This window comes from Populus nigra, chromosome 1 (assembly GCF_951802175.1).
Source record: "Populus nigra chromosome 1, ddPopNigr1.1, whole genome shotgun sequence".
Classification (NCBI taxonomy): domain Eukaryota; kingdom Viridiplantae; phylum Streptophyta; class Magnoliopsida; order Malpighiales; family Salicaceae; genus Populus; species Populus nigra.
This window is the reverse complement of record NC_084852.1, coordinates 1,810,317-1,832,673: the sequence shown is the minus strand read 5'-3', so window position 1 is coordinate 1,832,673 and position 22,357 is coordinate 1,810,317. Positions and strand designations below refer to the sequence as shown.

Genomic DNA, 22,357 nt, shown 5'->3' with positions numbered 1-22,357 from the left:
GGACCCACTAATTTTTGCTGTCGTGCCACAAGTTTGGAGAATTTTGCTGTTTTTTGTGGTGATTTTCCAATTAAAACAGCATGGCTCCACTGTTTAGTAACAGTGGAGCATGCATGGTGATTTTCCAATTAAAACAGTGGAGCCATAACAGTGGAGCCATGCTCCATTGTAGCACTATTCATATGAATAATTTTTTTTGAAAGACCAGTGTAGTTAATTCATTTCACTTGAATTGTTCATGTGAACGTGACTAATAATTTTTTTTGGTTTTTTAAAAAATTAGTTTAAGGTGAATTAAATTTACTTATACTGTAATCTCAATTTTATTCCCGATAATATTTTACCTGATTTTATTGCATGTTTAAAAAATCATGAAAACTATAGTTCTTATAGAATGAATTTTATACGTAATGAAATTGTAATTTTTTTTTAAAAAAATTAAGTTTTACTCGAAAAACTAATATTTAATATTATTTAATAACACTACATAAATTAGAAGGATATTGCATGATGATGTAGCTTTGTGAAATTTGATCGTAATTCCAATCATGTTTTTGTCGGGTCCGACCCAGTTAAAAAAATTCAGTTTTTATTTTTATTTTAATTGTGTTTTATTTAAAAAATTAGAAGGATATCACTTGATGACGTAATAAAAAATTCAGTTTTTGTTTTTATGTGTTTAAGAAACCATGAAAAATATAGTCATTGTTGGATATATTTTCATATGTGATGACATTGCATATAGTTTAATGGAATAATAAAAAAAATTTGATATCAATATTATTTATTTAATGATGTAATAATAATAGTTAAATCTACAATATTTAAATTAAAAATATTTTTTAATTATTTTATAATCTCAATTTGAAAAATATTTTTTTAACCAAACACATTAAACTATTTTTTATTCAACTTTAATTTCAACCATAGTTTTAACCAAACATATATTTTTTTAAATCAAACTCGATTAAAAATATCTTTTATAAAATAATTTTTTTAAAATCATAATCATAACAACAACTTCAGCACCAAACACATTCGAAGAGTGACGGATAGCCCATGATGCTGCTCTGCACCTATCCCAACTTAAGATTGTGCAACACTCCCGACATGAAATTTCTGTTTATTTTTAAGATTTGAAAATATTAAAATATAATTTTTTAAAAAATATTTTCAGATCAAAAATAATTTTTAAAAATTAAAAATATATTTTTAAATAAAAAATACTTAAAAAATTAATCATTGAATTAATTAAACTCATTAATTAATTGTCAGATCATTTGTACCGAGAAGATCTTTGAATTTTCTAATCTCTTACTTCTAATTTATTTGACATAGCACTTGTTGAAACAAAATAATCATATAAAAAATCTATAGGTTAGAGAAATAGAGCCATGCCCACTTCTGAACTTCGATTCTAATCCTCTTGCATATAATTGTGCCTATGCAAAATCATTTTTAAAGATTTATTAAATAGTTTATTTTTTTAAATTAAAATAGTATATTAAACGATTCATTTCTATTAATAGCTGTAAGCAAAATTATTAAACCTTCATCATCTTCACTGAGATTAAGGTTTGATTTTAAGTAACCTGAATTAATTTATAAATATTTTTTTAAAAATAACATGTAAAAAAAATTAAATTAAATTTTAATAGGGTAATGACAGGGTCAATTGAGTCAACAAGAACATACCAAATCAACCTCTACCTGCTTTAATTTCAGACATAGCTTGGATCAAAGCCTAGGTTTTGACTTATCGGAAGTTTAATAACACTGCATTGGGCTATTATCCGGTTCCACCATTCACTGGGCTATTTTAGCATTCTAAACATATTTGAAAATTGGGCTATTTACCGATCAAAAGAGAGTGGGCCTTTGGCCCGTTTTTACATGCTTTTAAAAGGGAAATTATATCCAGAGAAACTAAATCAAGCTGAACTCAAAATCAGCATTACAATTTATAACCGGACTAAGCCCAAGCCCAAATTGAATAAAATAAAATAAAATAAAATAAAATAAATTCACAGTTCTTTAGCCAGTTCCATTAACCAGGTTAGAGAGTCGTAGTAAGCATAAAGACAGACAGTGAGAGAGTTGCAGCTTACAACAAAGTGATAATGTCTTGCTCCTTTTTACTGATTCCTACGAAATTCCCCACATTGAATAGTTACAGCAAACACATAAACTCAACTGCTTTGTTGGGTTTCTCTTCCTTTTCTTGTTTGAGGAATAGGAGAAGATCCAATTCCATTGCTACTTCTTTTTCCAGAGGAAGAAGTCTTGGCTGCAAATGTCAGTTGGCAGATATTGCTCCCGTAACCTCTGCTGCGTATGGTGTCATTCTTCTTGGCGGTGGTCTCTTTGCCTGTAAAAAAAAAATGAAAATCTCATCTTTTTTCTTTTTTGGGCCTTTATTTCCTTACCTTTGTTTGTCTTATAAAGTTTGCATTTTTGTGAATGAAGTCAGTAAATCAGGAAGCAAAGGGTCGCTCTTTGGAGGGTTGACAGGGGCTGCTCTCATGGGAACGGTAAGTTTTGCTTAAATTTTAATCATCGTTGCTTTATTTAGTTAAAGTTTGGTGAGAACTTTTTGATGCATCAGGAGTCAGCCTTGAGCACTCCTTGGCTACTATACCAATGGCTTATTGGCAGGCTTGTCATCTACTTGACTGCTTGATAGTTCGTATTCTGAACTTCAAAAGAGTGTTTGTTGGTTTTAAGATTCCTTATGATAGTTTGTTCATTTGAAAGCTCAGAGATAAAGCTGGGGTATTTCTCATGTTAGTGATGATGGGCAAAGCACATTGTTAACTCTGGACTCAATGGCACCCGCATAGGCTTCTTCTTCATGTTTATAGCAAAAGGGTTTATTAGCACTCATTTATATTAATGATTGGAATAGTTGGTGAGGTCGCTAGCCCCCTTCGTTCCATGCCTCATTTCATAGGAAACCTCAAAGTGGCTCTATTTCATTATATTCCATCCATATCCCAATTCCATTCATTTAATATCCCCTTTCTTTGGTGTCATTGACATAAGAGATGTCGTTTCTAGTCTATTGTTTCTATTTCTATATTCTATTGCTATATATATGGAAAGATTCAAAATCATCATATAATAATCCAGAAATCGCAATCGAAAAGAAAAAAGGAGGTTTGTGATGATTTTGAAATCTTTTATACAAGGTAATCTAGTATCTTTATGCATGAAGATAATCAATTCGGTCGTTGTAGTCGGACTCTATTATGGATTTCTGACCACATTTCCGAGATAATCCACTGAAAAAGGAAGGTCCATAACATAGTTTTTTCCAGTGCAATAAAGTTACATAGTGTCTATCTTTCGTTGATAAGAGGGTATTCCATGGGTTTGCCTTGGTATCGTGTTCATACCGCCGTATTGAATGATACCGGTCGTTTGCTGGCTGTCCATAGAATGCATACAGCTTTGGTTGCTGGGTTGGGCCAGCTCGATAGCTCTATATGAATTAACAGTTTTTAATCCTTCTGACCCCATTCTCGATCCTATGTGGAGACAAGGTATGTTCGTTATACCCTTGATGACTCGGAACTGCAAATCTTAGTCTCTGTTCTGAATTATGGACTGCACTGCCAAAATTGACCACCCAATTTATAATATAGGTGTTATACATGCCCAAAGGTGTTGGATGAAGGAAAGAAGAATGGATGCTTCTTTTATAGTTTTACTTGCCTTTCCAGGGGCATCTTATTGATTTCACGGATAAAAAACAATAAGCGACCCCAATGAGCACTCTAAAGATACCACCATTTCAGATACTGAACCAACTAAGCCTTCCCTTCATGTTAAACCTACGATGCTAAGTGGTGTGTGCTGTCCCCTGTAATCATACTACAACCCACAATGTACCAAGTTCTAGGTAACTATGAATTCAAACTCTCTTCCTGCCAAATCTGAGAACTTGGTTGAAACATAATGGACTGTATATGGAATCATCAAATATTAATCAACTTGAGATGGGAAGTTTTCTGCAATTGTTCTTGAGGGATGTTAATGAAGATGAATGGAAAAGTTTTAGATTGGTCTAAACTTGTATGGGATTGCATGCTAATCAAAAGAAGTTGGAAACTTTCTCCAAATCAGTAGTGTGTCTGGAGTTGACGGGGTCAGTGATTGGTCCGTTGAATTTAACTGGGCAAGAAATCTTGCAGCATTGAGTACCTTTTTGGTGTTGTTGCGACACTCTTGATGGGATTATGTATGCTAAACATGGAGAGAAACTGGGAGGTTCGTTAGGGCAACTGTCGCTCATTCAATGATTTATAATCTTCAGTATTAGAATGAATCATTTGACTGCTAGAGTTGGGAGCACTTCAAGCACAGTAGCTATTCTCTATAAGTGCCATATTCAGATTTGATTCCGCAGAATATTCGATGCATTCTATGGTCACTGTTATCAAATGAGGTTGTAGTGCAAACATACCTTGTGTCTATTTGAGTGCATATGTTGTTGCTGTTATAGCTTTGCAGAGATGGATTTTATTTCTGCTTTTGGTTCTGCAGAAGATTAGGTGCAGAATTAGAATGGCTACCGTTATCAAATAATATGGCAGAGCAAACTTACATGGGCTCTCTTTGAGTGCTTATGATGTTGCTGTCACAGCTTTGCTCAAAGATGACGTTGCTGTTGCGTAAAGGGATTGTGAACTTGGCATGCTAGTTTCCTTTATCTTCTTAAATCTCTAGTTTACTATTTTAAGGTTTTAGTGTCAGTTGTATTTAGCTTATTATTGCTGTTACCTTTTATGCTTAATGCTTTATCCTGTGTAAGTGTTAGCCATCTGCTCTTTTTTGGCTAATGGATTTATTTGCCATTCCAAGGAAAAGGAAAAACAAAACAAAAATCTACAAATTTAGACCTGAAACGAACTTTCCGAAATCAATATTTCCAGTACCTCGAAACTCTATTAAGAATTATTAGTACTGGACTATTCATAATACATTATGACTAGGCTGAAGGTGGTTCAAACCATTTATAGTGAATCAGCAATACTAGATTGTTCTTCAGAAACGTGGGGCATGTGTGCATGTGTATGCAGTCACACATGAACTTGTGTAAACACAAGTTGGAGGTGGTCATATTTTGAATGCTAAATAGGCATAAACAGTGAAACTAATAATCTGAAGTTTATTTCCCCCCCTGAGATATCTGGTTCCTGATAAAAAAGAAGAAGTTTGTGCAATTAAATTGATAACCAGGCTTACCTTTTCCATGTAGGCTTACTTTCTGATGCAAGCTCCAGAGACAAAAGCTATTGGTGATTCCCTCGGGTTTGTATCAGCCTTCCTATTCTCTTCTGTGTTTGGTATGTCTTTTATTTGTTCACTATGTCCTAGATATCTTGTTGTTGGCTCCTATTTAGTATGCACGTCATAATTTGAGAATTTGACGGTTTCTATTGCCTCCTTTTCCTTCCTTTTTTCTTCTACTATTCAGGAATACGATTGGCAGCTACCCAAAAACTGATTCCTTCTGGTCTTCTGCTAGGTCTATCTATCTGTGCACTGGCTGTGTTTATTGCAGCCTATTTACAGGATAGTCTGATTACTGACCTTGTTTAGTCAATTTCTCCTTTGTCATTCTAGTGTATGAGCTTGTGTACCTTCCCTAAATATGCCTCAATAAAGTTTTGATGATCTATGTAAGATCCAACCTAATTTCGACTTACTTTCTTTTATATTTGAAAAAAGCCATAAGTCATACCGTGTTGTACTGAATATATATTTGTGTTATGATCTAAGTCAAAGTCTTTTAAAAAAAGAAAGGATGCAATTTGCCCCCATCGGATCAAAATAATCTTGTTTATTTTTAAATGAAGAGATAAAGAAGTCATTACAATTGCCAGAAATACTAAGCCGACTAAAGGCACAAAAATAGAGTGCAAGTTGTTGAAGAACAAAAATGGATCGGCACAGTAAAAGTTTATAAGAGGTGTCTTTAATCTAAATTTGTGTTCTGAGTTGATCTAGAATCTGATGTTCTTATCAGGTTATTCCTTAATTAAGCAAGTTACTTGAATATAATTTAGCAACTTAACTTTTTAGCAGATCATCTGCATGTATATGGTGATGAGTAATTCTTACGTTTAATACTTTTTTTGTGATGGACTTGACCAGATCCTACTGCATATAAACAGCAAGCAATATTGTGATTCCCCATGGAAAAAATTCAAACTTTTTTTTATCAAAATAAAATGAATATTCAAGCAATATGTAAAGCCAACTTAATGTGAGCCTCAAAATAATTTAAATCTCTAAATCAGGGTTTGTGTAGTTTCACTGCATTTGCACTCCTGTTTAAGTTTAATGCCGATCCTCTCTCTAATGGTTATGGATTGGAATAAAACATGCTGTTCCCAGTTAAATACCAAAATCCATATGAAAGAGAGCTCAGTCTTTTGCTTTTAGGTGATAGCCATGAGCTATCTTGTATTTTTTCTTGTCGGTTGTAATAGTAATGAGCTATCATAGCTTTATTTGCGGTGAATGCCAGGATATGTGTGCTTGACAATGTAAGTGCGGATTTGACAGGATCTGGCCAAAAGGGATTTGTGTTAGTGATCAGTGCCTGCATTTTTGTCTCGTTACTATTCCCAAGTCAAATAAGATGCATCCCACGCTAGCAAAACAAGGACACAGAAAGTGGAAGGAAATCCATGTCTGTGAGACACTGGTATCTTGTCTTTGTGAAACTCATCCATTCATTTGAAGTACTGGACCGAAGCTTCTAGTGAGATACTGTTGGTGTTGCTTGGTTCATGATTAGGGTTGGCACTGGTATAAAGTTGGTAGGGTGGCAGTGTCCATGGACACTTGAAAAGAAAAGGAACAGAAAGAATGATGTGGTGTATCTTCTACTCAACAAACACATCTTAGTTTCCTCCACACAAAACCCCATTAAAGCTTGGAAGGAATTTAAGTATACTTGATGGTCAAACCACTTCGGTGTTTCCCACATGCAATCATTATGGTGCGCAATCCTCAACAACTTTTGCACCCAAGAGTTTCTGATCTCAAATTTGATAGTCGGTGGGGGCTAGGACAGAATTATGCCAAAAAATAAGATTAAAGGTGTATACTTTTCTTCTTATTAACTTGAAGCACTTGATAAATGTAGAGAATGTGGGGTTATGCAAAAAGTGCTTTTCATAAAGAAGAAAATGCAAGGATTCTTCCCTTTTGTCTAGGAGAGGAAGTTGGGGTTTGTTTTCTTCCTTGTACAATGGGGAACCGTTCAAACAAAACATTAGCATTGGTATGAAGAAAAAGAGGTTCGTGTTCTTTCGAGTGTCGACTACGATTGAAAGAGCAAATCACAATGGAGAACAGAAGGGAAAGGAACTATAGATGATGAGAGAGATCCTGATGGCTTTATCTAGTTTCAACTTTCATCATTCAAGGCCTCCCCCAGAAAGGCCCTCCACTACATTTTGTCCACAAGTGCTATGTATTGAAACATCCATTTCTTCTGTGCAACTTTTTTTTTTCAAGGAAAGATTTCTGCTAATGGAAGAATCTAGTTACTTGTTGATGGAGGTATCTTGTTTTCCATACCCAACCAAGAAAACACAGAGGATAAAAGGAGCACGGGGCAGAATTTCCTAATCAATACAAGTGATTTGTACAAAGATATACTTGTTTGTTGTGGCTAAGTTAGCTAAGCGCATTAATCAAGAGAACTAAGTGTGTGTTTGTGAATGTTGCTAACCGCGTGTCGACCGCGCGGTTGGCCGCAAAAATAAATAAACTCTAAAGAAGGTGGTTGTAGATTCCGTAACCAAGTATTCTAAATCATGTTAATGAAAGTAATAAGATTACTTAAAAGAACCCTTTTGTGAGTGGTGGAGGAATCTTAACACAATTGAGAGTTTGCTAATTACATATTAAGTGGCAATAATTCACTCGAACACTAACAAAGAAAAAGGGCCTAGCCCATCTAATCATTCTTGAAAGAAATTAGTGCTTTTTATTAACTTGTGGTGCTCGACTTGATGTGTTCTCTTTCTGTCTATGGCTATCAATGGCTAAAGCAATTATTTTTTCTTGCAACATTGCCAAAGATTGACGATGCAATGCACAAGTTTTAAAATAAAGATAAAATGCAAAATGCCTGGATTGTCTTTACCTTTGCTTTAAATGTGCATCAACCAGCCTATTATAAATGAAGTAAAAACTTGTATAGGATTACTTTTGTTTGATGATGAACTTGAATTCTGGTTTCTCGATGGATTTGTTTAACATCTTTACTTAAATGTATAGCTTTTCATATCATCTGTAGTTACACATAGAATTCTTAAGATTTCAATGCTTTTTGTGTTGTAAGTAATAAAGATTATTTCAAAAAAAATTTTATTTAGTGTTTATATAGTGAATCTTGATATGGGTCTGATGACCTCGATAGACACAAAATACTTCGGTTTGACAATCATGTTAAACCAAAGAAAATATAGGTTTGGTGAACATGTCATATTCAAAATACTTGAGTTTGACTATCATGCTAGACCCAAGATAATATGAGTCTGACGAACATACCAAAGTCTTTATATGACTTTAAGCAAGCTCCTTAACAATGATATGAGAAATTTGATCAAGTTGTTTTAAGTGATGGTTTTTCTTCAGTTAATGTGGATAAATGTGTGTATACTAAGTCTATTGACAATGAATATATGATCATTAGTTTATATGTAGATAATATGCTTGTTTTTGGTACTAGCATGAATGTTGTGCATAGCACTAAACGTTTCTTAGCCTCTAAATTTGATATGAAAGATATGAGTGAAGCTAGTGTGATATTGGGTATTAAAATTATAAGAAGGGACAAAAGTATTATGTTAACATAAGAACATTATGTAGAGAAACTTCTCAAAAAATTTGGTCATTTTGATGTGACACCTATAAGTACTCCTTATGATGCTAACACTCAATTAAAAAAATATAAAGATGAAGCTGCTACTTAACTTGAGTATGCTCGAATTATTGGAAGTCTGATGCATTTGATGAACTTCACTCGACTTGATATAACATACGTTATTTGTAGATATTAAGTAGATATACACAAAATTCTAATTATGAGCATTAAGTGACAATAGTTCGACTAATGAAATATTTTAGAGGTATCATAGATGTATTAGAAGGATACAACGATACTAACTGAATTTTAGATTCAGATGAGATTAAATCCACTAGTGGCAATATCTTTATTTTTGGTGGTGGTGTAGTGTCTTGAAAATCATCCAAGTAAAGTTTGATCGCTTGATCAACCATGGAGTCAGAATTTGTAGCTTTGGAATCAGTAGGAAATGAAGCTAATTGGTTGAGGAATTTTTAACTGACATTCCATTGGGAATAAAACCAACACCTTCTATATCCATGCATTATGATTGCCAAGCGACAATAGTCATTGCTAAGAATAAATCTTTCAATGGTAAAAATTGACATATTTGATTAAGATATGATGTAGTAAAGCAGCTGTTATAAAATGAAATTATTTCAATTGATTATGTGAAGTCAAAAATGAATATGGCTAATTCTTTAACTAAACCATTTGGTAGAAAGATAATATTAGAAACATTAAGGGGAATGTGACTAATGCTTAAGTGAGAAATCAAAATGATGGTAACCCAACTTATATGATTGGAGATCCCATTAATTAGGTTCATATAGGTAATAACAAAGTCATTTGTGATTATGTAGCATTATAAAATAAGTCCTTTTATATGATATGAAAATAATGCTAGTCTGCAATTAAAGAGAGGATGAACTACAACCTTATGAATATCGTTCAAATTTCAATGAACACTTGATGGAATTATATATATTAGTGTGGAGTAGGGCATGATTGGTGAGATACCTAACTTACAAGAAGAATTTTTGGTTCATAGAAATTAAAAATTTCACTAATAATTTTGTAAGTTAAATTTCATTTTTTATATGATTTGGTTCATAGTCCAAAAGACACCAGTTTAGATGCATTACACTCTTTAGATATAAATCCAGCAAGTGTGTGTGTGTGTGTGTCTCTCTCTCTCTCTCTCTCTCTCTCTCTCTCTCTATATATATATATATATATATATATATATATATATTCCAAAACTCTTTTGAAATATGTGGGGGATTGTTGTAAATAATAAAGACTATTTCAAAAGGTTCTTTTTTTATTTAGTGTTTATATAACTTCGATTTCACAATCATGCCAGACCAAAAAAAATATAGGTTTGACAAACATGCTAGATTCAAAATACTTGGGTTTGGTTATTATGTCAAACCCAAGGTAATATGGGTTTGGAAAACTTGCCAGCTCAAAATACTTAGGTTTGACAATCAACCTAACCCAATGCAAACATGGGTCTGGAAACGGTGAAAGGCCAAAAATACTTTTGTTGAAATTAATTTTCTAATAGCACAAAGTCTTAACAACTCTTTTTTAAACAATAACTCTTTAATTTTTTTAACTATTGTAACAACTCTTTAATTTTTAATTTATTTTCTACCTAACTGTTACATATTAGTAGTCTATATATACCATGCACTCTTACAAGCAAAGTAGGTTTGAAAAAACGATGGTATTTTGTTTTTGTTTGCAAAGCTTGCTGATATTTTTTTTCTATTTTGGTCATTGTTTCTCTAACCCTCATCTTTAGAGGAAGAACTTGTTAGATCCTGAATGATAATCTTGTGTTGAGAAAATATTCTTAAGGACAGTATTTGTACACGTCTCAAGTTATAGTTTGTTTATGTCCATTGTATCTTATTTTACAACATTTTCTGCTTAAAAATTGTTATAAGAGTATATTTTAGAATTTTCCTTTTCAATTATTGAACTCCTTTAGTTAAGAGCAAATTATTACGTAATCGTACATATGTTAATATAAATATTTAAATTGAAAATTTTAATTTATAAAACTTTAAAATATAATTTATATAATATTCTCTAACATAAACCAATGCAATCCTTAACTTTATTCATGACATGGGATGTTGGATGATCAACATTTAACATGGAATCACTTGTCACTAAATCTAGGTTTAATATTAATACTTAAAATGATTAGAATAAAAGTGATGTGATTTAAAATTTAAACTCGTTATTGTTCGATTATTAAACATCTAGGTTTAATATCAATACTTAAAATGATTAAAATAAAAGTGATGTTATTTAAAACTTAAACTCGTTATTGTTCGATTATTAAAAAAATTAAACTCGTGATTATTCGGTAACTTAAATTGTTGACATTTTTTTATTAAAATATAATTTATATAATATTGTCAAATTTTTCATTCATGCCATGAGATGATAGATAATCCACGTAAGATATGGAGTTACTCATCACCACGCCTAGGTTAAACTAAGACTCCAACTAGTAAGGGTGCCTTTGCGTGCACTTGACAATTTCAACAGATTACCTGTTTAGAAGTGGTTGCGGTTACTTTTCAAAGTGTTTTTTATTTGGAAATATATCAAAATGATATTTTTTTTTAAAATTATTTTTTATATTAGCGCATCAAAATGATATGAAAACATTAAAAAAAATATTAATTTAAAGTAAAGAAAAAAATAAAAAATTTTAATTTTTTTCAAAAATGTTTTTGAAACACGAAAACAAACAATGTTTTAATTATTAATTTTTAGTATTTTAGTGTTTCTGCACAAATAATCAACCATTAATAAAAGAGTTATATCTTCAAGCCAGCATCCGCCAACTTAAATTCCAAGAGAAAATAAAATAAAATTATAATATAATTGAAATTTGTTAGTATGGTCAACTTGATGAAGGAGTGAATTATTTGAACTTAGACCCTTGGACTTTGAAGAAACCTAAAAGATAATTTTAAATAATTGAAGCTGGTGGTGGAAATAAAATATATTAGAATTAATTATTGGTTTCTTTTTCTATATAATTAACCCAAAGAATCACCACCACATAATAATCAATCACCACCTGGCTTACAGTTTTCAGGTTATAATATTTTTAATCAACTTTCATATATTAAAAATAAGAATTAAATCTTTTTTAAACCTGAAAATGTCACAAAATCATTATAACGCAAGCTGTATATATCACATAAAAAAGAAGAAGAAAAACACAGGGAGGATATGCCAAAGCAGCAGCTTGTGCTTTTTCATGGAGACTTCACAGCATTGGCTTTATTTATACAATAATTCACAAAACATGGCTAAGATATATGTGGTTAACATTGTCCTGCAGCTTCCTTTTCTCTGAAATACTGATCCCAAGTAGAACCATTTTGGCTAGTTGCAAAAGTTCAATGGTCATGTGCAATCTAGACAAGAACGTTTCAAGCTATTACCATAAACTCTGGCAATTTCACTGTAGTTGTGCTGACAAATCATTATGGATTGTTACTATTTTGCTCCTGAGTGGAGAAAATTAGAGTCTTAGTTTAGCTGTCGGGAGTAATTTCATTTTTTTTATTGATTCATTACTCATTATAAGATTATTTTAGGATATCCAAGTCTTTTCTAGATTTTTTATATAATGACATTAAGCTTTTACACTTGAAATTAACAAATTTCTTTGTCCTCTAGGTTAAAAAACCTAAAATTGTTGACCAATCATATTTTTTGTTTTTGCCTTTTTAGGCTACAATAAAAATACGTCTTTGTCCTTATAAAAGATAAGGTATGCATATAAGGGTGTTTTTGTCATTTCACAAGGATTTATTTGTCATTTCCAAGATTATGAGGGGCATTTCGGTATTCTTATGTTGATTTTTTTAATTTTTAATTCTGAAAAATTGATGGCGCGTAGATGGCGTTTGCGCCCTTTGGGGTTATGCATCTGATATCGATATGTGGTCAAAATCTGGCTTTTTGTTCTGTCCTTAAAAGCACCACCACGTCTTATTTCTTCCAGTGTGGCGCGTGATGGTGGATGATGGGTGGTTTGTCGCCGATGGTCGTTTCTTTTTTTTCTTCCTTCTTTTCTCTCTCTTCTAAAGAAAATGCATGCCTGCCTTCTTTTCTTTTAGGTCTCGTTTGTTTGCTGGAAAGTTATTTTCTTTTGAAAAGTGAATTCCAGAAAAGTGAATTATTTTATGATGTTTGGTAGTGTAATGAAAAATAAGTTGGAAAATATTTTCCAGTGTTTGGTTATGTCATGGAAAATGAGTTGGAAAATAACTTATTAATGTTTTATTTTTCTAAAGTGTATTAAAATAACGAGGAACAAATTTTACAAATTAAAAAGTTGAATGAGAATGAAATTGAAAAAAAAATAATTTCATAAATTATCTCAAATAAAATAAATAATAATCAAAATAATAGAGATCAAATCTAAAAAATAAAAAAATAAAAGATGAAGAAATTAAAATAATAATAATTAACATTTCATAAATTATTTCAAATAAAATAAGTAACAATCAAAAGAATGAAGACCAAATTTGATACATAAAAAATTTCAATAAAAAAATTGATAATGAAAAAGCAAATAACAATTATAAAAATGAGGACCAAAATTAATATAAAAATTAAATTTTAAGAGATGAAATTGACAAATAAATATTCAAAACAAAATATATATAACAATCAAAAGTTTGAAGACCAAATTTGATATAATCAGCAAATAATATGACATTTTTAAATTTTTCACAACTTCCGGAAAGTGTTTTCCACTCAAATTTTCCAGGAAAACACTTTCCTGGAAACCAAGCCAAATTTTTCTTTGATTGGAAAATGTTTTCCGTTGACTGGAAAGTGTTTTTCGTTGACCAACTTTTGTAATGATAAACAAACACAGGAAAGTTGTTTTAATTTTTTTCAATTTAGCTCTCATTCTTTTGATTTTTCTTTTTTTTTGTGAAAGTTTTTTTTTCAATTTAACCCTTCAATTTATTTTTTATGCCCTATAATTTATTTTTTATTTTTATTTTTATTTTTAGCCTCATTATTTTAATTACAATTTAATGTGTGATTGATTTTTTTCTTGATTTCATCATTCAACGTTTGATTTTTTCAGGATTGAGATTCATGGTTTTTTCATTTGTTATGCTTCCGATCTGATGTTACGGGTCACGAGTTTCAAGAGTTAATACAACTAGGGATCCTTATTTTCATCATTTTCCTTTACAGTTTTATCATTCTACATTATTTTGTTTATAAAAAAATTGGTTTTGTAGTTATGATCTTCAATCTCTTTTCTATCAATTTATCCCGGTCTCGTGACTTAGGCCATGAGTTTTACAAGCTTTTTTTATAGTAGTTTTTTTTTCTTTTAAATGTTTTGTTTTTTATTTATTTTTTAAAGATTTGTTTTTATTTTATACAAATAAGATTTATTTTATAAAAAAATAATTATTTTGAAATAATACTTCTAATATGTCTGACCTTACATAATATTTTTTTTATTTTATTCACTCAGTTTTATATCTATTTCAATTTCTATTATTTGTTATTAATTTCAATAAATAAATTTTGTAGATACAAAAGAGAAGATGATAAATACATTTATATTACTTGTCATTTTCTTTTTTTTATTGCCATTAAAGATTACCGTGAAATCATATTCATAAACATGAGTGCACTAACTAGTAAATAATTAAAAGACTCCAACCACCAATTCAAATAAGTAAATTACTTCTTTTTTCTTTTTCCTGAGGCTGCAGGTTCCTGGACTTGAATCTCTAAAAGATTAGTAGTATAGAGCCATTATGACATGAATTTTTTTTTAAAAAAGGCAGAAAAAAATTGGGAAAGTGTTTTTTAAAAATTATTTTTTAATTAAAAATATATAAAAATAATTTTGTAAATTTATTTGTATTATTATTATATTAAAACATCAATTAATAAAAAATATTTTTAAAAATAGATTGAAATATAAAAATAAGGGTGCTAAGGAAAAAAAAAACAGCAAACAGATTCCAAAGAGTTTTTTTTTAAAAAGAAACATTAAAATAAGAAAATAAAGTGTAAAGTGCAGGGTTATAATAGATTAGTAGAACAAAAGAACAACTAATTAAACCTTAATAAAGTTGAGGTACATTCCGGAGTGGTTCTTTGTGGGTCAAATGATCCATTATGCATAATTATATATAAAATAGACTAAAGTGTAATGCGCAACTAAAAATAAACTATAATTGCATATAATATAAATCATACTCTAAAACTGTATTCAATGGAGTAAATTTAATTTTTTAAATTAAAATGTTTTTATTAACATTATCAAAATCATGAATTTTATTTATATTTTTTGTGATTAAATTAAACAAAATTAATCACAAAATATTAATAAATCTTTACAAATTTTAATCTCAAAATCTTTCACTCGTAAAAAAAATATACTACAAATTATATTATAAAGTTTTTTTGAATAATTTAAATTAAAATGATTTCCTTTTATCTTCCTTTCTGCTAGTTAAATTTTATTCATTTTTAATTTGAATTATTTAAAAAAGAAAAAAGAAAAAAACCTACTAGAATAACCTGATTAATAGCAAACAATTTATTCCCGGTATACAAAATTGGTTAAAATACACCTTAACCTTGAAGATTGATTTCTTCTCTTGAACTCAGAACGAGCCCCTCTCTCTTGCTTTACATGCTTTCATATTTGTATCTGTCGATCGAGAAATTAATGATTATATTTATGACCAGATGCCTTCACGTACGAAAGTTCATTAAAATAATGGGGTTTTTGTAATTTTGTGGTTTATTATTGAGGAGAAGCAAGGATGGTTCGTTTTCTTTTGAATTATTCTGAGCAAAAAGATGCCATGACAGAGCATCATCTGAGAGGTACTTCGAGCATATGTTTCAGTTGGAATATAGTTTTTTTTTTCTGAAAATGTTTTTTATTTAAAAATATATTACAATAATATATTTTATATTTTTTAAAAATTATTTTTATATCAGTATATAAAATAATTTTAAACCAGAAAAACAAACAGTAACTTTTAACGTATGTGGTGTTCGCCATCAAGTGTTGCAGTGAGAAGAACAGTTAAAGGATTATGAGCCGTGCATTTGACTTCTTCTTGATAAAATATGTACTGTTTTGTTCTTACACTTCGTGGGAGCCTCGAATTGTGTATAAAAAGTCGACATAGCATTAATATTTGGCACAGACATTCACTCACTCTCTTATCAACCTCCTTGCCTTGATTCCTCGTTGAATCCCAATCTCTTCTTCCCTCTTGTTTCTTCTTCTCTACCTCTTCTTCTTCACCTTCTCTGTATGGTCTGTGCTATAGAGCTTGCTTTGCTGTAGTTTTGAAGCTGGATAGGTCTGTATTAATCATCGTTCTTACTTAGCCAGACCCTTATAAAAACATTCAAAGCATGTAGGCTTTTGCATTCCCAGAAAAACCCACCAAAAAAGAAAAAAAAAGAGAGAGAGAGAGAGAAGATTTTCAAGTTTTGTCTATGCATAGAGCTTGCCTCCCTTCTCCTATTCCTTAGAAGAAATTTTATAAAAACCAGTAAAGCATGTAACTGTGTTTCCTTCTTTATTTCCATCATTACCCAAAAAAACCCAAAAAAAAAAAAAAATAGTTGTAGAGATTTATTATGTTTCCATACTAGGAGATCTATAGAGTTGTTGATCGTCCTAGCAACTTATAATCAAAAACCAAGAGGAAAAAAAGTTTGAAAGAGGAGAATGCCAGAGTCAGAAGCTGGAACGCCGGCGGTGTCGGCACCGAATACGCCGGGGACACCAGGAGGGCCACTTTTTACAGGGCTAAGAGTGGACTCGCTCTCCTATTCAGATAGAAAAATAATGCCGAAATGCAAGTGCTTGCCTGTCACTGCTCCAACTTGGGGTCAACCCCACACTTGCTTCCTTGATTTTCCTGCTCCTGATGTTTCTCTTACTCGTAAGGTAATCTCTTCTCCCTGTCACTTAAAATTGAGTGATATTCCGGCAGTTCAAGCTTTTTAAATTATTTTTTTGTATCGATGTTCTTTTTATGGTTTTACTATCTTGATGTCAAAAACACACTAAATTATCATAATGTTTAATATTCCGGGCGGTGAGAGATTGTATTTTTATCCATAGATTTTGCATTTTGTTTTTACCAAAGGGCCTCATTGATTTGATGCCACAAGAGAGTGATGAAAAAGCGTAAGCACGCACCCAATTATCAGCCTCCGACAGGCTAGTAACCACCCAAATTCTAAAGTCTAAGTTTGTGGGCCGTCGGTGAAAAGCCGAGTTGGTGGCCGTAAGTCTGGATGCATGTGATGGCCTGTCAAGTAGGGTTTTTGTTTTTTTAATTATTATTACCATTCACAAGTCAAACCTTGTTGAATAAATTTTAGGTGTATATGAATTAATATCACGATGCAAGTATTTTTATAAGAATATATTTACGTTTTCCAGATTCTTATTAAAATTATCTAAAAATATTCTAAAAAAATTGATTTTTTTTTCAACTCAAGCACACCCTTAAAGAATTATTAATCATAGCGAAGCTCAAAACTTCAAATTTAATTTAATTTAATTGCATGGGAAATTGTTATGACATGCATTTTTCCGGTGTGGTACCATCTTACACCACCCTTTGAAAAATTATGGTGAAATCAGGCCCATAAAATTTCTTGATTTGTCTTCATGACCACTGGGTGATCAGGTTGCATGATCGTTTTGGTAAGTTAAATATGGTTTTCAAACTAAATAATATCAGAAAATTAAACTAAGATGAGGTCGGGGGATTTGTGTTCTAGATTTATTCTGATAATTTTTCTGTAGTACCTTAAGTTTGTGGCTGGAAATAAAACAGGTGACATGGGTGAAAAAGGATAAATATGAGTAATTTTTGTTTTGACAACTTTCCAAAAGGCAAAAAAAAATTAAAAAAAATGAATGGAATTAATATATAGTCCTGGAAGTTGAAAATATAGTTGAGGACCATAGAATATAACAAAATAAATTATAATTTTGAAATCATCTTACCTGCTGAATAGAGTATGGTTTGGAGTAACATCATCATGTGCTACAAGATAAGATGTCTATCTGTCTCTTGAGAACAAGCTAATCAAACATTAGAAAAGTAAGATTGGGATTAATGACCTTTCTATGGTATTCGTGAGTATGATAGTTTTTATTTTATTTTATTTTTATATATTTAAAAAAAATATTAAATTAATAATTTTTAGTAATTTTTGATGATTTTGATTTGCTAATATTAAAAATTAAAATAATAAATAAATTATTTTAATATATTCTTAAATAAAAAATACTTTTAAAGAACATCATGCATTGTAATTCTTAACACACTTAATCATTTGGTTTTAATGATTTTTTATGATTTTGATATGCTAATATTAAAAATTAACTAATCAAACATTAGAAAAGTAGGATTGGAATTAATGACCTTTCTATAGTATTCTAAAGTATGATAGTTTTTGTTTTTTTATAATGTTTTAAAAATATATTTTACTTGAAAAAATATTAAATTAATATTTTTCAATGATTTTTGATGATTTTGATATGCTAATATTAAAAATTAGCTAATCAAACATTAGAAAAGTAGGATTGGAATTAATGACCTTTCTATAGTATTCGAGAGTATGATAGTTTTTGTTTTTTTATAATGTTTTAAAAATATATTTTACTTTGAAAAAATATTAAATTAATATTTTTCAATGATTTTTGATGATTTTGATATGCTAATATTAAAAATTAGCTAATCAAACATTAGAAAAGTAGGATTGAAATTAATGACCTTTCTATAGTATTCGAGAGGATGATATTTTTTGTTTTTTTATAATGTTTTAAAAATATATTTTACTTGAAAAAATATTAAATTAATATTTTTTAATGATTTTTGATGATTTTAATATGTCAATATTAAAAATTAAAATAATAAATAAATTATTTTAATATATTCTTAAATAAAAAATACTTTTAAAAAACATCATGCAAAATTCTTAACACACACTTAAATCATTTGGTTTTATATAGAGCCAATTCATTGTAGCTAAATTATTAAGCACCCTTTTGTTTTCTCAAATTATTTTAAATGATTCATGATAATCAATCCTGTTATATTCATTCCAAATGAATTTTACAAATAATATCAACAATTGATGATTGATTCCAAGTGGGTATCAAGCGTTTAATTAATATACCAGCAAATAGTTGAGACATTATTCAAGAAATTAATTAGGATTGAAATGAAAGAATAAAATAGTTCACAGTGTATTGAACTGGTTGCCTTTCATCATAAAGTATGATTAACAAAACATCATTGATTCCAACAGTACTTGTAGATTATTTGAAGATTAAAAATTGATTGCAGGCATTGTTTAAATATGTGTTGTTGAGTTTTAGAAAATTAGAGATTTTTAAGTTCATCATTGATTTTGGTTCAATGCAGCTCGGAGCAGAATTTGTGGGAACCTTCATCCTGATATTTGCAGCAACAGCAGGACCAATAGTGAACCAAAAGTATAATAATGCAGAAACATTGATTGGAAATGCAGCTTGTGCAGGACTAGCAGTGATGATCATAATCCTATCAACTGGGCACATTTCTGGAGCTCATTTGAACCCATCACTCACCATTGCCTTTGCAGCTCTACGCCACTTCCCTTGGGTGCAAGTTCCTGCCTACATTGCAGCACAAGTGTCAGCCTCCATCTGTGCTTCTTTTGCTCTTAAAGGAGTCTTCCATCCCTTCATGTCTGGTGGCGTTACTGTTCCATCTGTGAGCACTGGCCAAGCTTTTGCACTCGAGTTCCTCATCACTTTCAATCTCCTGTTTGTTGTCACTGCCGTCGCCACGGACACTCGTGCTGTAAGCTTTTTACCCATAAGTTGCAGCTTATCGGCATTCTGCATGAGCATACTCGCCCACAGATATCTATGTCAGCTTACATGTTATCTCTTTAATGGACAGGTGGGAGAGTTGGCAGGAATAGCAGTTGGAGCTACGGTTATGCTGAACATTCTTGTTGCAGGGTGGGTAAAACTCTAGTCGATCTCTTCTTTCTTTAGTCATTCATTGATTTGTTTTTGTAGTTTTTAGATGATTTCTGGAAGAGTGTAAAACAAAAATGTCCTTAGCATAGCTTGAAATTTCTTTTAGGCTATTTATGCTTTGATTTTTTCTCTAGTTTCTTTTTAAATTATATCCCTTGATCATGTGTTTTTTAAAAACCTTTTATACCTATTTTTGAAAATATCTAATTAATTGAAATAGATTGGAGTTTAAGAGAATAAATGCAAGTTGAAAAATGCACCCAAAATTCTACCCAAAGACCTATCTAGCATTTTCAAAATTATTTGCAGTGGCAGATTGTCATCTTGCTAATAATACAGGGGCCACCCTTCAATAATATAGTAGGAAAGAGCCTAAACTGTCCTATCTGGTAGCACCACCCTTCAATAAAGCAGATTGGCCAACATGACACCACATTCGCTAGGGAGTTCAATAAATCTAGAGAAGAAATTGTGAGGTGCAGGTATAGCTTGCTAGATGAAGATTACGGGGTGTATGGGATTGCTGTAGTAGCTACGTGTTTGTGTTTTTTTTTAAAAAATTTACTTGAAAATATATATAAATAATATTTTTTTATTTTTAAAAATTAATTTTGATATCAACACATTAAAATAATTTAAAAATATTAATAAAAATAAAAATATTTTTAAAACATGAAAACAAAAATACCCGAAGAACAAAACAAAACATAATAAGCTAACCAGATGATATATATCATCTGGTAGATATTAAAACATGTTTGGCTAGCAGACATACTTTTCCTGTCCTGTTGTATCGTTTTCCATCATTTACCCACGAGTCCATCTCTCACAATAATAGATCAAAGAGAAGTTTTCACATAGTATAGTTATTAGATACAGCCTGGTCTAGACCGATCTAATATCTGGATTGAATTGCGAGTTTTTTTGATTAAGCTTACTGTTAGTTTTTAAATAAATCAATGTTATTTAAAAAAATATATATATGAAGTTGACTCGGCCAGGTTTTGATAAGATCAATCTTCAAATTAGCTAAACTAAATTTTTATATCAACTCATCGAATTATGCTAAGTTTTAAGTTTACGTGCTACTTTCGCATTTTTTTATTGAGTGATACATCAGAACTAAACAATTTTTTAATAAAAAATTAGTGATTTTACTATAATAATGCTTTGGTGAAGGAAGATAGAGATCATCAGTAATTATATTCTTTTTGACGTGGGCAGGCCATCAAGTGGTGGTTCAATGAATCCAGTGAGGACTTTGGGACCAGCAGTAGCAGCAGGAACCTACAAAGAAATGTGGATTTATCTGGTGGCACCTACACTAGGAGCCCTAGCTGGTGCTGGCACCTACACGGCTGTGAAGCTCCGGGAGGAAGAGGCTGATCCACCCCGTCAAGTCAGGAGCTTCCGACGCTAGGAGAGATCATGCAAGATATTGTATGTGGGGTTCTGCTACTATTGATGGTGTGGGACAGCATGATACATTGCACTGTTAATATCTTCGACAGTTTGTGAAAATAAGAAGGTGACGTGACTCAAAGTCCACGCCCTACAGTGTGGTTGAATTATGTGGTGCACTTGGAGCGGTGAGTATCATCTCTCCGGTCATCATTTTTATATATATATAGATGCAGTATATAGATGCAGTATTGTGCTTGATGTAGAACTTATTTTGTGAGATCTGATTTCCTGGGCGAGAAAGATATCTCACAATAATCTGTCTTTGTCATTTCTCGTTAGAATTGTTATGTGTAATACCCAAAACATATATAAAATGAACTTGCGAAGATTGTAAGTATTCATCTTTGCTTATTGCTCACTGTGCCTTCATTTCTGCCCATGTCTGGTTAATAAGGACGTGCGAATGGATCATCTTAAGAAAATGGACAAATGGTGTGGAGCAAAATGTTAAAAGGTGTGATATATATAGATTATTAGGTATTAGAATAATATAAATTATATTCTAAAGTTTTACTTAACCGTTTAAACTATTAAATTGAGATGGTTTTTAACATGGTATCATAGCACAATTAGAGTTTTAATCTCACCATTTCTATTTGCGTGATAAAAATTAAACACAAGGTATAATATGAGTCTATGCAAATTTCAAGTTCAAAGGATTTTCACATGTATTAAAAAATAATATAAATCATATTATGAGATCTCATCTAACGATTTAGACTATTGCGTTGAGATGATTTTTTGACATTCACCATTAAAAGAAATTAGCTAGGGGGATATTTATTTTGGGTAAATGGTTTTCCAAATTTTTTTTAAAACATTTTATAGAATAACTGGTTAATTAATATAAAATGTTTTACAATTAATTTATAAACTTGTATCATTTAAATGTGGCATAAAATGATTTAGAG

At 30.8% G+C, this 22,357-nt stretch overlaps 2 protein-coding genes and 1 long non-coding RNA gene across 5 annotated transcripts; 2 read left to right on the top strand and 1 right to left on the bottom strand.

Moving 5' to 3' along the window:
* Positions 1-2,024: 2,024 nt before the first annotated feature.
* Positions 2,025-5,700, top strand: LOC133670591 (protein FATTY ACID EXPORT 4, chloroplastic-like). Of its 2 annotated transcripts, none has more exons than XM_062091127.1 (4): positions 2,025-2,355; positions 2,467-2,531; positions 5,261-5,348; positions 5,480-5,700. In XM_062091127.1, the coding sequence occupies exons 1-4, from the start codon at positions 2,121-2,123 to the stop codon at positions 5,602-5,604; spliced, it is 513 nt and encodes a 170-aa protein (XP_061947111.1). In that variant the 5' UTR covers positions 2,025-2,120; the 3' UTR covers positions 5,605-5,700. The 2 variants fall into 2 exon arrangements, with proteins under 2 accessions (XP_061947111.1, XP_061947103.1); XM_062091119.1 differs by having other exon boundaries at positions 2,026-2,370.
* Positions 2,217-5,493, bottom strand: LOC133670603 (uncharacterized). Of its 2 annotated transcripts, none has more exons than XR_009834113.1 (3): positions 5,248-5,493; positions 4,466-4,539; positions 2,217-2,368 (listed from the first exon to the last, which is right to left on the bottom strand). It is a non-coding gene; the product is annotated as an uncharacterized LOC133670603 (long non-coding RNA). The 2 variants fall into 2 exon arrangements; XR_009834112.1 differs by lacking the exon at positions 2,217-2,368 and adding an exon at positions 2,971-4,245.
* Positions 5,701-16,083: 10,383 nt separating the features above from the next.
* On the top strand, positions 16,084-21,804 carry LOC133700911 (probable aquaporin NIP5-1). Its single transcript, XM_062124644.1, has 4 exons — positions 16,084-16,877; positions 19,378-19,797; positions 19,900-19,961; positions 21,207-21,804. Exons 1-4 carry the CDS (start codon positions 16,656-16,658, stop codon positions 21,400-21,402), a joined length of 900 nt encoding a protein of 299 aa, XP_061980628.1. The 5' UTR covers positions 16,084-16,655; the 3' UTR covers positions 21,403-21,804.
* Positions 21,805-22,357: the final 553 nt, after the last annotated feature.

Coding starts and splice junctions, on each gene's coding strand:
- LOC133670591 (XM_062091119.1), top strand. CDS start 2,121: ATGTCTTGCTCCTTTTTACTGATTCCTACGAAATTCCCCACATTGAAT. Junction 2,371..2,466: donor TGGCGGTGGTCTCTTTGCCT/GTAAAAAAAAAA, acceptor TTGTGAATGAAG/TCAGTAAATCAGGAAGCAAA. Junction 5,349..5,479: donor CCTATTCTCTTCTGTGTTTG/GTATGTCTTTTA, acceptor TCTACTATTCAG/GAATACGATTGGCAGCTACC.
- LOC133700911 (XM_062124644.1), top strand. CDS start 16,656: ATGCCAGAGTCAGAAGCTGGAACGCCGGCGGTGTCGGCACCGAATACG. Junction 16,878..19,377: donor ATGTTTCTCTTACTCGTAAG/GTAATCTCTTCT, acceptor GGTTCAATGCAG/CTCGGAGCAGAATTTGTGGG. Junction 19,962..21,206: donor CTGAACATTCTTGTTGCAGG/GTGGGTAAAACT, acceptor TGACGTGGGCAG/GCCATCAAGTGGTGGTTCAA.